Raw genomic sequence first — 15,735 nt, 5'->3', positions numbered from 1 at the left:
TTCTCAAGGAGGGAAGCCAGCAGCGGAGTACGCTCTGTCCTTCCATACACTCGCGGCTCAGACTGTGTGGGTGGAGGACACATTAAAGCTCTTGTTTTGGAAAGGATTCAATTCAGAGCTCCAGTCCGAATTGGCTTGCCGAGATGAGGGAAGAAGTCTGGGTGAGTTAATTGATCTTACCATCCCTATTGACAATCTTATCCACTCTCGATGCTCAACTCGAGCCAAGCCTCGTTTCCCCACTGAAACCAACAGTGGAGCCGAACCCACGCAGTTGGTGTCACACTCAGAATCAACTGTCTTTCTATTGTGGTCAGGCAGGACAGCAGAAGATTTCTTGCCCAGTCTATCCATCATCCAGTATCCGACCGGTGAGTGTAAATACTCGCATTGCAACCTCCACATCAAGCATAAAATTACCATTACCACCACCACTCTCTTAGACTCTGGAGAAGTGTATAACTCTGTTCCTTATGAATACACTAAGCAACATAATCTAAAACTTACCCCCTGTAACTCTCCCCTGTCAGTGGAGGTGCTAGACGGACAGCCCCTTGGAGAGGGAAACATTCTAAGTATCACTGAAGAACTCAAGCTACATGTTGGAACTCTGCATTCTGAACTCATTTGATTCTATGTCATCCACTCATCCAATTATACTATCATTCTCGGGCTACCATGGTTATGCACACACAATTCACTCAACTCTTGGAGGGAAGGACAAATTACTCAATGGGGTGCCACATGTCAAGATTGTTGTCTGTCTAAAGTCACCCGAACCTCCAGTAATTCCTAGAATCCGGTAGATGCTAACTGCATTTTGTTCCCTTGTACCTTACATTTTCAATGACAAAGTTGAATCTAATCTAATTATTCTCACGTCCTGGGAACTAAGTTTCAAATTACAATCCAAAAACCTAGAGGTTTTAAACAGTCTACTATAGGTAGTACTATGTGTACACCTCTGTTAAAGAAATGCATGTGTTAAGCCATTAGAATGTAAAATTTACCGGTGGTTAATCATAAGCCATTGCTATGACCTAACATCTGCCCTACCTAAATTTATGGTCAAGAGCCACTACTGGGCTCAACAATTCAAATATTTTTAAAAGAAGAAAATCAAACATACAAGTCATTGTCTGTGCAGGTCCAGTGGAACCCTCGTTTTTTTAAAACCTCTATCAGTCCAAGGATGGATCCCTGAGTGCAAGACTCCCTAGAGGGACAAAAAAAGGAAGCCAGCTATAAGATTAGTGTGTCATATAAAAACATTACTATATAATATTCATTATCCTGTTCTTGATCTGTATTCATTTCACAGCAGTATTTAAGTGTGCCGTTCACACAGCAATTGTATCATTGGAGGTCACCAGGTACAGAAATTGTACCATTGGAGATCACCAGGTACTGAAGATCACTAATAAGTGTTCCTGGATGGCCAGATATATTGACTGATAAATTCATACTTGAAGTAAAGCATATAAAACATCTAATAATTAAAAAAAAATTGTTAGACAAAAATAAGACTCCATTCCCAGGGAACACACATACTGGTAAAAAAAAACAAACAAACAAAAAAAAAAAAACAGTATAGCCTGAATGCACTAAGTCGCTTAGAATAAAAGCATCTGCTAAATGCATAAATGTTGCATTAGTGTTAAACTCAGTTGTCGTTGCTAGGAAACACTTGTTTGTTTACGGTGTTGAGACGTGCTGACTTTTGTCTCATACTCTATTGCATATGTTGTCAGTGTTGTGCGCTTGCTTAGACCTTTGTTGTGATAAACAGTGAAGTGTGTTCAAGCGCTATCGAAAGACAGTATAAAGAAATAGCCTTTGAGAGAAGCAGTTAAATCAGCGGACATTTAAAAGCAGATTATAAATGTATTTATTTCTTGTCTCATTAGTGTTTAGCACAGTTGTCCTTTCTAGGAAACACTTGTTTGTCAACTGTGTTGAGACGTGCTACGTTTGTTCTCATACTCTATCACATATGTTATCAGTGTCGTGTGCTTGCTTAGACCTTTGTTGTAATAAACAGTAAGGTGTGTTCAAGTGTTAGCAAAAGACAGTGTAAAGAAATACCCTTTGAGAGAAGCAGTTAAATCACTAAAATGTGTTCAGCTGAATACAATTTCCATTTTGTCTGACGGTATAGAAAAGATTAGGTCGCGGCAGCCCTCCAGTTAAGACCTCCTTGTATGAAGACCAAAGAGTGTAAAGACCATTGACTCTACCTACCGTGCAAATACACCGGGCAGGGACACTGGCAAGGGATAAAAATATTGTGTTGAGTAATAATTTTTTCCTTCTACTTGTTTTACTGCTGTTTTAGTTTTTATAAACAATTCTTACTATGTGTTTCCAGATCGCTACTATCACTACCACTCGCAACCCATGTATCACACAATGTAGGCTGTGCAATCTTAAAAACCTGCACACTTTGCCTATGTCTGCTAATACACTACTTTCTTTCTACTGGTCTCTGAAATTGCCAGTTTTCTGTAAACAAATCCGATTTCATTACTTCTATTATTAGTCATTCAAATCTTAATCTCATGACCCTGAGAGAGACCTGGATCAAACCAGAGGACACTGCTACACCTGCAGCACTCTCCAATAATTTCTCATTTTCCCACTCCCCTCTTTTACCTGGAAGAGGTGGAGGTATTGGTCTGCTCATCTCTAATGACTGGAAATGTAATCCTTTACCATTTTTGTGTATCAACAGTTCCTTTGAATCTCATTCAGTTACTGTTACCTACCCTCTTAAAATACAGTTTGTAGTTTTCTATCGACCCCCAGGACCTTGTTTACACACGACACTGCTCCATTGATAATGTACTGACTACTCCACTGCACACCTCGGATCACTTCCTCCTCACTTTTAACAACAACATGGTCCCTGACACATCACTTACCCCTTCACGTCATCTTTCGACGTTACTTATGCTCACTGTCACCCTCCCGGCTATCTGCACTGGTTTCATCTTCGCTTCCTTCCCCTAAACTGTTAGCATATTTTGATGCTAACAGTACTACTGATACTTTCTGCTCCACTCTTACATCTTGTTTAGACACCGTTTGCCCCTTGTCTTCCAGGCCAGCCAATACCATCTCTTCTGCCCCTTGGTTTTCTGATGTTCTATGTGAACATTGTTCTAAGCTAAGCTGCTGAAAGGGTGTGGCGCAAATCCAAAAATACTACTGACCTTAATGTGTATCAGTCACTCCTCTCTTCCTTCTCTGCTAATGTCTCCACTGTTAAAAGGACATACTACCAGAACAAAATTCATAATTCGTCTAACTCTCGCATGCTTTTTAAAACATTTCTCCTTTGTCCTCCTGCTCCCCCTCCTGCTTCATATCTAATAGCTGACGACTTTGCCACATTTTTCATTTATAAAATTAAAAACATCAGTGCACAATTTTCCACACCACAATCTGTCAAGCACATATCACCAGCAGACATGCATTCATTCACATCCTTCTCTTCACTCTCTGAGGCAGAAGTCTCCAAACTCATCCTTTCTAATCATCCTACTGCTTGTCCGCTTGATCTTATTCCATCTCATCTCCTTCAAGACATCTCTCCTGCAGTTGTACCTGCACTCACTCACATCATTAACACATCCCTCCACACTGGTGTTTTTCCCACATCATTTAGACTCATATAATTCCACTACTTAAGAAATCCAGCCTCAACCCATCTCTTTTAGAGAACTACAGACCAGTTTCCCTTCTTCCTTTCATTACAAAAATACTTGAACGAGCTGTGTTCAACCAAGTTTCTGTCTTTCTCACACAGAACAACCTCCTTGACAGCAACAAATCTGGTTTCAGAAGTGGACATTCAACTGAGAATAACTTGCTCTCAGTTGTTGAAGCCCTAAGACTGGCAAGAACAGAATCCTCAATACTTATCTTGCTTGATCTGTCAGCTGATTTTGACACAGTTAACCACCTGTCAATCCTACAGGCAAAGGGCATCTCAGGAACCACACTCCAGTGGTTTGAGTCTTACCTATTAGATAGGTCCTTCAAAGTATCTTGGAGAGGTGAGGTGTCCAAGTAGCAACATCTAACTACTGGGGTGCCTCAGAGCTCAGTTCTTGGACCACTTCTCTTCTCTGTCTACATGGCATCATTAGGATCTTTCATTCAGAAACATGGCTTTGAATACCACTGCTATGCTGATGACACTCAACTCTACCTCTCAGTCCATCCTGGTGATCCAACGGTAGCTGCTCGCATCTTAGCTTGTCTAACAGACATTTCTTACTGGATGAAGGACCATCACCTTCAACTCAATCTTGCCAAGACAGAACTGCTTGTGGTTCCAGCAAACCCATCATTTTATTACAATTTCACCATCAAGTTGGGCACATCAACCATAACACCATCAAAAACAGCCAGAAACCTTGGAGTTATGCTTGATGATCAGCTAACTTTCTCAGACCACATTGCTAAAACTGTCCGGTCCTGCAGATTTGCTTTATTCAACATTAAGAGGATCAGGCCCTTTCTTTCAGAACATGCTGCACAACTTCTTGTTCAAGCTCTTGTTCTGTCCAGGCTGGACTATTGCAATGCTCTCTTTGCAGGTCGTCCAGCCAGTTCTATCAAACTTTTACAATTAATTCAGAACGTGGCAGCAAGAAAAATTTTTTAATGAGCTGAAAAGAATACACGTCACACCTCTGTTTATCAGTTTACAATGGCTACCAATGGCTGCTCACATAAAATTCAAGGCATTGATGTTTGCATACAAAACCACCACTGGCTCTGCACCCCTTTACCTAAATTCATTACTTTTGATGTATATGCCCTCTAGAAGCTTGCGTTCTGCAAGTGAACATTGCTTGATTGTGCCATCTCAAAAAAGCACAAAGTCACTTTTACGGACTTAAATTAAATGTTCCCTCCTGGTGGAATGACCGTCCCAACTCAATCAGAGCAGCTGATTCCTTATCTTCAAGAATCAGCTTAAAACAAATATCTTCCATCTTTATTTGACTTTAGCACTCACTATTTCAATTCTTAAAAAAACATTTAAATCAAACCACCTTTCTAATATTTTGTATTATATACATTTTAATGGATAGCCACAGGGTGCTCTGCGAGTGTAAAGAGATGGAGGACCCCACCAAAGTCCCTCCTGAACTGTTGCCAGAGGGCAAGATGAAAAAGTGGATGATTGTTATTGCTTCTGAAAGTCCTACTCCTTCGACTCCGTTAAAGAGTTTGTTGGAAGAACCTCCTGAGAGTGGCTCAGCAGAGTCTATTATTCGTGCGGTGGGTGATTTGTTGACTAAGATGGGGACACCATCAGGTGGCAACAGCAGTTACTGTCATCTGAGAGTGTTCTCCGGTACCTTGCCAACATTGAAAAGACCCCTGTGATCCTAGGAACAAATGCAAACCTGTTCCAGAGACTGTCCATGCTCTGCAAGGAGACCACAGGAGTTGACATTGCACAGACCCTTGGCATAAAGGCAAAGAACTCCATTTGTAACACAGACAAACCAACCACTGAGGGTGAAGAGGATGAAGTTGCATGTGTGAAGTGGATGGGTCCAGGCTCACTAACCTTACCTCCTGGTGGTGAATGCTGCGCCATCTGTGAAGTGGACTTGAAGAGGCCTCTGGGTAAAGACATGTTGATGGTTGAGGCATCACCCACCGCTCCACTACCATCCGGAGTACTGCTGCATCCTATGGTCATGCATGGTACTGCAGTGGATGATCACCTCACTATCCTTATCCAGAATGTGTCCATGAAAGACACCATCATTCCAGTTGGAACTGTCTTAGGCCAGCTGTGTCACGTTGATCCAGTCGTTCCATCTCTGAAAGTTGAAACTGAGGCCTTGACTGTACCAACAGAGTTAGACCCGCAACTGATCCAGTTTGGCGACTCGCCCATATCATCACAATGGAAAGCACGACTCAGTCAAAAGTTATGTAAGCAAGCAAACATATTCTCATTGCATGAGTGGGATGTTGGCCTTGCAAAGGATGTGGAACACCATATCAGGATGACCGATGCAAAGCCATTTAGAGAACGTTCAAGACGTTTAGCTCCCGCAGATATTGACGATGTTCGTCAGCACTTGCAAGAGTTGTTAAAGGCTGGTATAATTAAGGAGTCACATAGCCAATATGCATCACCAATTGTGATCGCCAGAAAAAAGACTGGGCGTATCAGAATGTGTGTTGACTATAGGACCCTTAATAGGCGTACAATTCCAGACCAGTACACGTCTCCTCGCATAGACGATGCGTTGGATTGTTTAACTGGGAGCAAATGGTTTTCTGTCCTTGATTTACGTCTACGCCTTCATTTGTCCCCTTGGATTTTTCCAATTTGAAAGGATGCCCCAAGGCATAACTGGAGCGCCTGCGACGTTCCAAAGACTTTCTGTCAGCGATATGAATCTCCTTCAGGTGTTAGTTTATTTGGATGATCTCATAGTCTTTGGAAGTTCTTTAGAAGAACACGAAGAACGCCTCATGCGAGTGTTAGATAGGCTTGAAGAGGTAGGGCTAAAACTCTCCCTTGACAAGTGTCAATTTTGTCAACCCAGGGTTAAGTATGTGGGTCACATAGTGTCCGCTGATGGTGTTGCTACTGACCCTGAAAAGCTAGAGGCAGTCGCTAGGTGGCCTATGCCCACAGACCTTAAGTCATTGCGGTCTTTTCTAGGTTTCTGTGGGTATTATCGACGCTTTATAGCGAACTACTCTGTGATTGTTAGGCCTCTCACTGAACTGACAAAGGGCTATGCACCCACCCAGCATTGAAGGAAGCAAACCCCAGACAAGACCAAGACATATTTTAAAGACTGAGAACCATTCAGTGACCGATGGGATCAGTCCTGTACGGATGCATTCAATCGTATCATTCAGTGTCTGCTCAATGCACCTGTACTGGCATTTGCTGATGCCAATAAGCCATATGTTCTACACACTGATGCAAGTTTCAAAGGGCTTGGTGCCGTACTGTATCAGGAACATCCAGAAGGGTTAAGACCAGTTGCGTTTGCCAGCAGAAAGTTGAGCTCTTCTGAACAGCGATAACCTGTACATCAGCTAGAGTTCCTTGCGTTGAAATGGGCTGTCGTTGATAAATTTCATGACTACCTTTATATATTCAAGTTCACCGTATGCACTGACAATAACCCGTTGACTTACGTACTTACCACGGCCAAACTCAACGCAACAGGTCATCGTTGGCTTGCAGCCCTGGCCACCTATGACTTCGAAGTAAAATATAGGCCTGGAAAAGCAAACATTGATGCTGACTTGCTGTCTCACAACTTACCTGAAGACGGGGAGTGGGATGACATGTCTCAGAACGAAGTGAAGTCCATATGTCGGCGGGTGGAAGTGAATGTATCTCCAAATTCATCCCCCAGATATGTGGAACAATTAGGAGCTTCGCCAGCCTGTATACCGGAAGTGTATGCATTTCCGTCTCAGTTACACCTCAGCTCACTGGAACAACTATCAAAGGCTGACTTGATGACTGCCCAGAAGAGGGATACTGTGATCAGACGGGTGATTGAGGCATTGAAACAGGGAGTTTGGCCTAGCAATAAAGACTTAGACCCAGAGATGCTAGGAGGCATTACAGCTTGTACTGCCTGCTGAGTTCAGAGAAGTAGTGTTGCACTCTCTTTATGATGACATGGGCCACTTAGGGGTGGAGAGGGTAACTCAACTCCTAAGAGCAAGATTCTACTGGCCCAAAATGGCTCATGATGCAGAGGAGTATGTGAGGAATTGTGGACTGTGCATTACTTGTAAAACACCTGCCAAGAAAGCTGCCTCTCTGCACCAAATCACCAGTAGTGGTCCTATGGACCTTGTGTGTATTGACTTTTTGTCAATGGAGCCCGATTCCAGGGGCATTAGTAACATCCTGGTTGTGACCGATCACTATACCAGATATGCACAGGCCTTTCATGCAAAGAATCAGAAAGCCCTGACAGTAGCTAAGATCCTAGTTGAAAAGTATTTCATTCACTATGGCTTACCTGTTAGGATTCATTCTGATCAGGGAAGAGATTTTGAGTTGAGACTGATAAGAGAACTTCTGACAACTTTGGGCATACGGAAATCACGAACGACTCCGTATCACCCTCAAGGGGACCCCCAGCTGGAGCGGTTCAATCGTACACTGCTCTCTATGCTGGCTACGTTAGGGCAAGAGAAGAAGAGATCCTGGAGTCAGCATGTAGCTTCATTAGTGCATGCGTACAATGGCACAAAAAGTGATTCAACGGGATACTCTCCTTACTACTTAATGTTCAGTAGGGAAGCTAGACTGCCTGTAAACCTGTGCTTTGAAACGTCAAAAGATGGAACAGAGGAGAGGAACCATTTTCAGTATGTTGAAAGCCTGAAACAGGACCTGCAAAGAGCCTATCAACTGGCTAGTCAAGCTGCTGACAAGACTCACTTGAGGAACAAGAGAGCCTATGATCAAAAGGTCTGTTTTCAGAACATACAGGAAGGAGATTGTGTTCTTCTAAAGAATCTAGGTCTAAAAGGGAAACACAAGCTGGACAGCCGATGGAGTTCCATACCCCATGTAGTGGTAGGAAAGATGCCAAACTTACCTGTATTCCGTGTGAGACCTGAGGGAGGCAGAGGCAGAATAAGAACCATTCATCGTGACCACATATTACCTATTGGACAATCTGTGAGGATCCCAGTGGAGCAAGCCTGTGAAGAAACCACTGTGAGACCCAGAATACGATCAACTCGAACAAGAAAAGGACAACCGAAAATGAGGCAAAGAGAAGAAGTCTCAGAGATGACGGATTCCTCATCTGAGATGGAGTGTGACCATACCAGTATACCATACCGGGATTATGTGGAATGTCTACTAAAGAGAAGAGTCTGATGGAGTTTCAGTTTGTTCAAAGTATGAAGACGTTATAGAACCAAATTCTGTGCAGTCAGCAGAAGAAATAGAGTCCAACATAAAATCTGATAAAGAAGGTCAAGCAGTGACAGAGTCAGATTCTTATGATTCAGGAACAGACCTGGATGCTGGAAGAAATTCTGTCTGTGCACCTAAAGAAAAACTGAGCTCTAAAACAAAAGTTAATAGTGTACCTAGATCAAGATTAACTGAGAAAAGACAAATGAAACCAGTATTGAGACTTACCTATGATGGACCTGGAAAGTCAAGTGAGCAACCACTTACCATAGTGCACAGAGGAATAATTATTAAACTAGGAAAACATTAGGTTTCCACGTAGATCATAATTAGGAGCTCATAGTTTTAAAAAGACAAAGGGGTTAATTAGTCTACATAGTGGAATGTGGGGATTATGTTTTATGTCTAATGAGGACATTTAGACATTTAGTAAGGGGAGGATGTAGCCCTATGGGAATTTTGGGTATTTCCTAAAATCATTATTTTTATTTTGTTTGTTTTCTTTAAAATGTAAATTTCATGATGTTAAAAATGTTTAAATAATGTTTGTGTGTGTTAAAAATTGCTTTAGTTAAAAATGTATATACCCAGAAGAAAGATCCAATCAGGAATCGGGGTGAGAGGTCGCGAGGTGGAGGAAGAGGAGATCGGGAGGAGGAGATGGAGAGACATGAGTGAGAATCGCGCTGTGACTGTCACGTTAGAAATTTGGTAAAACACCAAGTTAATGTTTGTGATAGTACATGTACTTGTAGACTGCACAAAGAGTGAGTTACAGACATTTGTATAGAAGTTTACAGCATGAAAGTTTATGGTTTCGCGAAACTCAGTTAGAGTTTTCCACGAGGAGAAAGAGTGAACTGCTAGTCAGAACGATTTAGTTACAAGGACTTTGCCAGCGAGTAGCCTGCTCGGTTGCCCTTTTGTGCATCGTCTGAAAAAATGCCCTCATCTCCAGAACCATTCTCTGCTTAGCTGTCGGACGACGTCTTCAATCACCAGCATCGCTGGTAATTTGAATTGCACTTGATATTTGAACTGTATATATGTACATACTATATTTTTTCCAGTAAATGGTTCAAACGAATTTCTGTTGAAGCTTTGCATTACATTGGGTTTATGACATTTATAATTTTGATACTTGAGGCAAGATATTGAGTAGACTGGTTTAAAGTGAAAGTATTTATCAATACTGATTAAGATAAGTGACCTGTGACTTGATGTTTATTTCACTTACAGTATTGATAGCCATTTAAAACGGGTGGAATATTAATGTAACTATAAAAGTTAATGTTTATTTAACCTAGCACTTGAGCTGATTACAATTAGTGTTTTACTTTAATTTGGCTATAAAGACACTGTATCACCACTTTGAATTGAGTTAAAAGCTGCCCTTAAGGTAAACGGTTACAAGTATATAATAATTAGGGAATTACATTTAGTGCATTAATTAATTTAGAGAGAGATTTTTTGATAAATAGGAATTCGGGGAGCACACTCCACACTAATAGCTAGACACGCTAGGGGGCGCTACATATTATTTAAAAGCCCTTGCTACGTGTTCTGCATTTAAGCTAACTGAGACTTGTTATTGCACTTATATATCATTGCTCTTTTGTTGTGTTTGATTGCTTCCATTGTCCTCCTTTGTAAGTTGCTTTGGATAAAAGTGTCTGCTAAATGACTAAATGTAAATGTGAATTAAATTTCGACAAGGATCTTCATTTTATTCATTTTTTATTGTATTTTTTTGTTGAGAAGGTTTATGTAATTAACTGCAGTGTCAGTGCATTGTGTTGAAAACAATATGAACAGGAAGAAATTTACTTACAAAAAGGGTCCCTCTAAGTTGTAGATGACTTTAATGTGTACATGAGTGACCATCCTTGGGTTTAGATTTCCCAGTTCCACACTGCCAAACATGCTGAGGAATGAAAACAAATATATACAAAAATACATACAAAACCGATTCCAAAAAAGTTGGGGACATTTTACAAATTGTGAGTAAAAAAGGAATGGAATAATTTACAAATCTCATAAATCTATATTTTATTCACAATAGACTATAGATAACATATCAAATGTTTAAAAAGGGAGACATTTTGAAATGTCTTGCCAAATATTGGCTAATTTTGGATTTCATGAGAGCTACGCATTCCAAAAACGTTAGGACAGGTGGCAATAAGAGGCCGGAAAAGTTAAATGTACATATAAGGAACAGCTGGAGGACCATTTTGTTTATTAGGTCAACTGGCAACATGATTGGGTATAAAAAGAGCCTCTCAGAGTGGCAGTGTCTCTCAGAAGTCAAGATGGGCAGAGGATCACCAATTGCCCCACTACTGCGGCGGAAAATAGTGGAGCAATATCAGAAAGAAGTTTCTAAGAGAAAAATTGCAAAGAGTTTGAAGTTATCATCATCTACAGTGCATAATATCATCCAAAGATTCAGAGAATCTGGAACAATCTCTGTGCATAAGGGTCAAGGCTGGAAAACCAAACTGGATGCCCATGATCTTCGGGCCCTTAGACGGCACTGCATCACATACAGGAATGCTACTGTAATGGAAATCACAACACACAATTTACTTCCAGAAAACATTGTCGGTGAATACAATCCAACGTGCCATTCGCCGATGCTGGCTAAAACTCTATAGGTCCAAAAAGAAGCCATATATAAACATGATCCAGAAGCGCAGGCTTTTTCTTTGGGCCAAGGCTCATTTAAAATGGACTGTGGCAAAGTGGAAAATTGTGGGCCCATGCAGTGCTCGACGAGAGCTGCGGCTCGCAACGTCTTAGATGGCGAGCCCTCCATGCCGCTTATGAGAGGAGCACGATGCCGGATATCAAAAAATGAGGGACTCTTGCTGCCTCCGAAGGGAGCTGCGGCTCTGCTTCACCGGAAGGGAGAGTCCCTCTTGCGGCTGAGTACGAGGCGCGGTTTGGTGCATCTGATGTAGGGTTCTCACTGCGACTGAAGGGAGCCAGCGGCTGTACCCCTTCGGGACAGAGATCCCAGGCCGCCATTGAGTATGCGACATAACTCGGACAGGGGATTCACACTGCGACCGAAGGGAGCTGTGGGTCTGCTGCACCAGAAGGGAGAGCCCCGTCAGATGCTGAATAGGCAATGAGATTAGAGCCGCGGTTTGGCACGTCGGATGAAGGGCTCCTAATGCAACCGAAGGGAGCCAGCGGCTGTACCCCATCGGGAGGGAGATCCCTAGCCACCGTTGAGCATGCAACATAACTCAGATGAGGGGTTTCCTGAAACGATTCCTCGAGTAACTCAATTACAAAAAAATGATTGAGGCAAATTCCTCTGTCTTGAAGCCTCTTTTAATTTATTTTAAATCTCACGTCAGGTTCTTTCGCAATGATGTTTTAATATTTTTTTAAATGAAAAAGCACTGCAGGCCTTCTCTTAGCCACTTAATATATTTTTGTATTACAAATGTTGGTATATATATATATATTTTTTTTTTTTTCAATTCATTCAACTCGACATGTGTACCGGTTCAGTCCTTTCGTTCACAAATGAGAGCTCTAAATATCGTTCAGACTCATATGAAATTCGCTCAGTGTGGATGACAACTCTGGAAAACTCTTCATTAATGATGGTAAACAGAGAACGATTCGTTCGCCTAAAAGATTCTTTCAAAAAGAACGATTCTTTCACGAACGACACATCACTACAATGCACTGTCTTCGCCGCTAGTGGAGGCAGCATCAAACTGTGCCACGGTCGGAAAAGCGAGAAAGGCTTGCTGCGGTGAGATGGGCTGGTTGAATGCCTGCTGCTGGTGCGATCCAGCATTATAAGAGAGCCCGGTCTTGGGCGGGACAATCTTGTTGTCGAGTGAGGCGAGCTCGGGGATTTGCACAATCTTTTGGCCACAACTTGTGGCTTGGTGAGAAGAGCAGCTGACGCGATGACACTTGTTGGTGTTCAGCGGCCGTGTTTAGCGGGGTAGGAGTGATCATGGGTCCAGCAAAAAAGCAGCAGATCTGAAAAAATCCCCGGTATAGATATCTTCATCGGAAGGAAAATTGGGCCTGTGATAAAGATGACAGACAGAGCAAACCAAATGCTGACAAACCGTCCATGCCAAAAAAAAAAACTGTCGTGGGACAGGAGGTAGGAAGACTGGATATATATACGCTTGTGTGCTAGTTAAGATGATTAGCTAAACGAGATGAACCTGTACCAAATTGGATGATTATCTGATCGTGCTCCTCCCGAACTTTGTTAATAAAACCACATTTATTGTCACATCATCGCAGCACATGTGGCTTGGTGAGTGAAAATTTAGGGAGCGTGCTCCAGAAATTGCAGAAACAATTAACATTTAACTAGACCCCGAAGCCGCCGCCATTTGCGCCATTTAGAATTTCAGCCGCCGCCAGCCAATAATTTCCTAAGGCAAATTGAGCCGCCATCTGATAAAGTTTGGCTGAGCCGGCTAGAATTATTTGCATCAAATAATAATTCTATCACATAGAGACATACACACACAAAACCCACTGGTTTCATAACAGCACAGTCTTGTGCTCGTTGCTACGATACACAGACTCACAGTGAATTGACGACTAATTAAAATTGCTCGTTTTCCGTACAGAAGAAGCGATGCATTTTTTTTTTCGCACTGAGGTGAAATGGCGGAAAGAAGCAAGCAAGGTAATTTTGATCTCACTTCTCACATACTTACTTTAATTCCTACTTACTTTTTTTTAACTTAGGCCTACCCAGACTTTTTTTTAAATCTTCAGGGCACGGTTGCACAAACACCTGAATCAAAGATTGATGTTATGAACCAAATATTCTGGAACGGAGAGATTTATAGCACTGAACGTGATATTACTGCAGTAACAAACCACCGTTTCCACATTGCTAATTCACGATGCATGCTTCAGTGTACATTGAAGTGAAATGTGCAAAACTTTGTCCAAAATAATACTGATAACAGTGTGTGTTTATATTAAGACGAGACACGGCAGGCAAAAACATCGGGGGTTTTTTCCTGGTCAATTTTGAGATTTTTGGATATTTGTCTTCAATAACATATCTTCTTTCAGACTTGTGGTGAAAAAAAAGTCCGAAATACACATATAGGTCTTTATTTTACTACACTTCGTCTGTTTGCGTCTGTAGATTTCTCATAAATTCAACAAAAGTTTGCGTTCTTAATCAACATACTTCTCCACGATCTCTGCCGTCACCCTCTCATCACATGCACCGTTTAGCTCTCTCTCTTCTATACAATCCTGTTGAATCCAAATATGGTCATTTCCTTTTTATCAGCAACCAATCGTGAAAGTAAAAAGATTGAATGCGCGATCTCATTGGCTGATGATAAATCTTTAAAGCCTGTTTTCTCAAAATGACCTTTCTCTCATACTCCAAGTCCGAAATCTCCACTTCAGTAGTACCTAGTTATATTATGAAGACATTTACAGAGGGATTTGTAAATATATTATTCCTAGCCTGATATATAACATTTTATTCCAAAAAAACATGGCGAAAATCATTTTTTAAGGCTATTGACACAGTATATTCTGATTTACAGGATAACAAAAGTAGATATCCATAAATCCCTCTGTAATTTTTTCCCCATCAATTGTAGGCTATTTGAAAATGTTTAGTAGCATACAGACTACAAAATAAATATGTGCATACATTGTGAAAGTAAAATCTGGTCTTTTTTTATTACATTGTATTGCATTTTGTAGAAATATAGTGTAAGCCATGCAATGCTTGGAAAGATTTAGATTTAGTTAATCAGTATAACATAGACATCTGTAGACTTGTTTGGCGGCTGCAGCAGCCATTTAGGTTTTGGCTGAGCTGGCTAGCCAGCCAATAACTTCATCAGCCAGCCATTATTCTCAAAACAAATGGCTTCGGGCTGTACATATAACCATACAGACTTCAACAGGTGAAAATGTGCAATATGCACATACATATTGTCAGTACACACAGTATACTATTAGACATACCTACAGTTAACACTATACATTATATGCATATGCACATACAGTTAGCAAAACACAAGCTCCACATGTGTCTTGTTGATAATGACTGGTTTGTGTTCTCTGCTCTGTCTTCCGAAATCCACCACCAGCTCATTGGTCTTGTCGATGTTGAGAGGTGGTTCTCTTCACACCATTTAGTAAGGGTGCTCACCTCCTCTCTGTAGGCCTCCTCATCATTGTTGGTGATCAGGCCTATCACCATCAGCGAATTTGACGATGACGTTGGACCTGTGTGTGGCAGCATAGTTGTGTGTACAGGGAGTACAGGAGTGGGCTGAGGACACAGTCCTGAAGAGCACCAGTTTTGAGGGTCAGCGGGGATGAAGTAATGTTGCCCATTCTGACCACCTGACTTCTGCCTGTCAGGAAGTCCAGGGTCCAGCTGCACAGAGATCTGTTTAGTCCCAGAGTCTGGAGCTTCGCAAAAAGTGTGTCAGGAAATATGGTGTTAAATGCTGAGCTGTAGTCCACAAACGGCATTCTCACATAGGTGTTCTTATTTTCCAGGTGGGAGAGAGCAGTGTGTGGGGTGAAAACAATAGCATCGTCTGTAGAACGGTTGCTACGATATGTAAATTGTAGCGGATCCAATGAGGCAGGCAGCACAGAGCAGATGTCATCTCTGACAAGCTTTTAATATCCAAATCCGTTAAAGGATTTTTAGGCTGCATTAATTAGGTAAATCGGGAACACTTCCCATACCACCCGTTGTACTTGCTACATCATTAGAAGAATGGCATCTACGCTAA

General features: G+C 41.6%; 1 protein-coding gene across 1 annotated transcript in view; it reads right to left on the bottom strand.

The window, feature by feature from the left end:
* Positions 1-1,015: 1,015 nt before the first annotated feature.
* The window catches only part of LOC132115618 (ADP-ribosyl cyclase/cyclic ADP-ribose hydrolase 1), a 114,041-nt gene continuing 99,321 nt past the window's right edge, over positions 1,016-15,735 (bottom strand). Inside the window, exons 7-8 of the mRNA XM_059524034.1 lie at positions 10,782-10,874; positions 1,016-1,216 (exon numbers count right to left, since the gene is read on the bottom strand). Of these exons, the coding sequence (XP_059380017.1) occupies positions 1,120-1,216; positions 10,782-10,874 (190 nt within the window). The 3' untranslated portion in view covers positions 1,016-1,119. The remainder of the gene's footprint in view (positions 1,217-10,781; positions 10,875-15,735) is intronic.

This window comes from Carassius carassius, chromosome 35, assembly GCF_963082965.1.
Source record: "Carassius carassius chromosome 35, fCarCar2.1, whole genome shotgun sequence".
Classification (NCBI taxonomy): domain Eukaryota; kingdom Metazoa; phylum Chordata; class Actinopteri; order Cypriniformes; family Cyprinidae; genus Carassius; species Carassius carassius.
The sequence above is the reverse complement of the archived record's forward strand: the minus strand, read 5'-3'. Positions and strand labels throughout refer to the sequence as shown.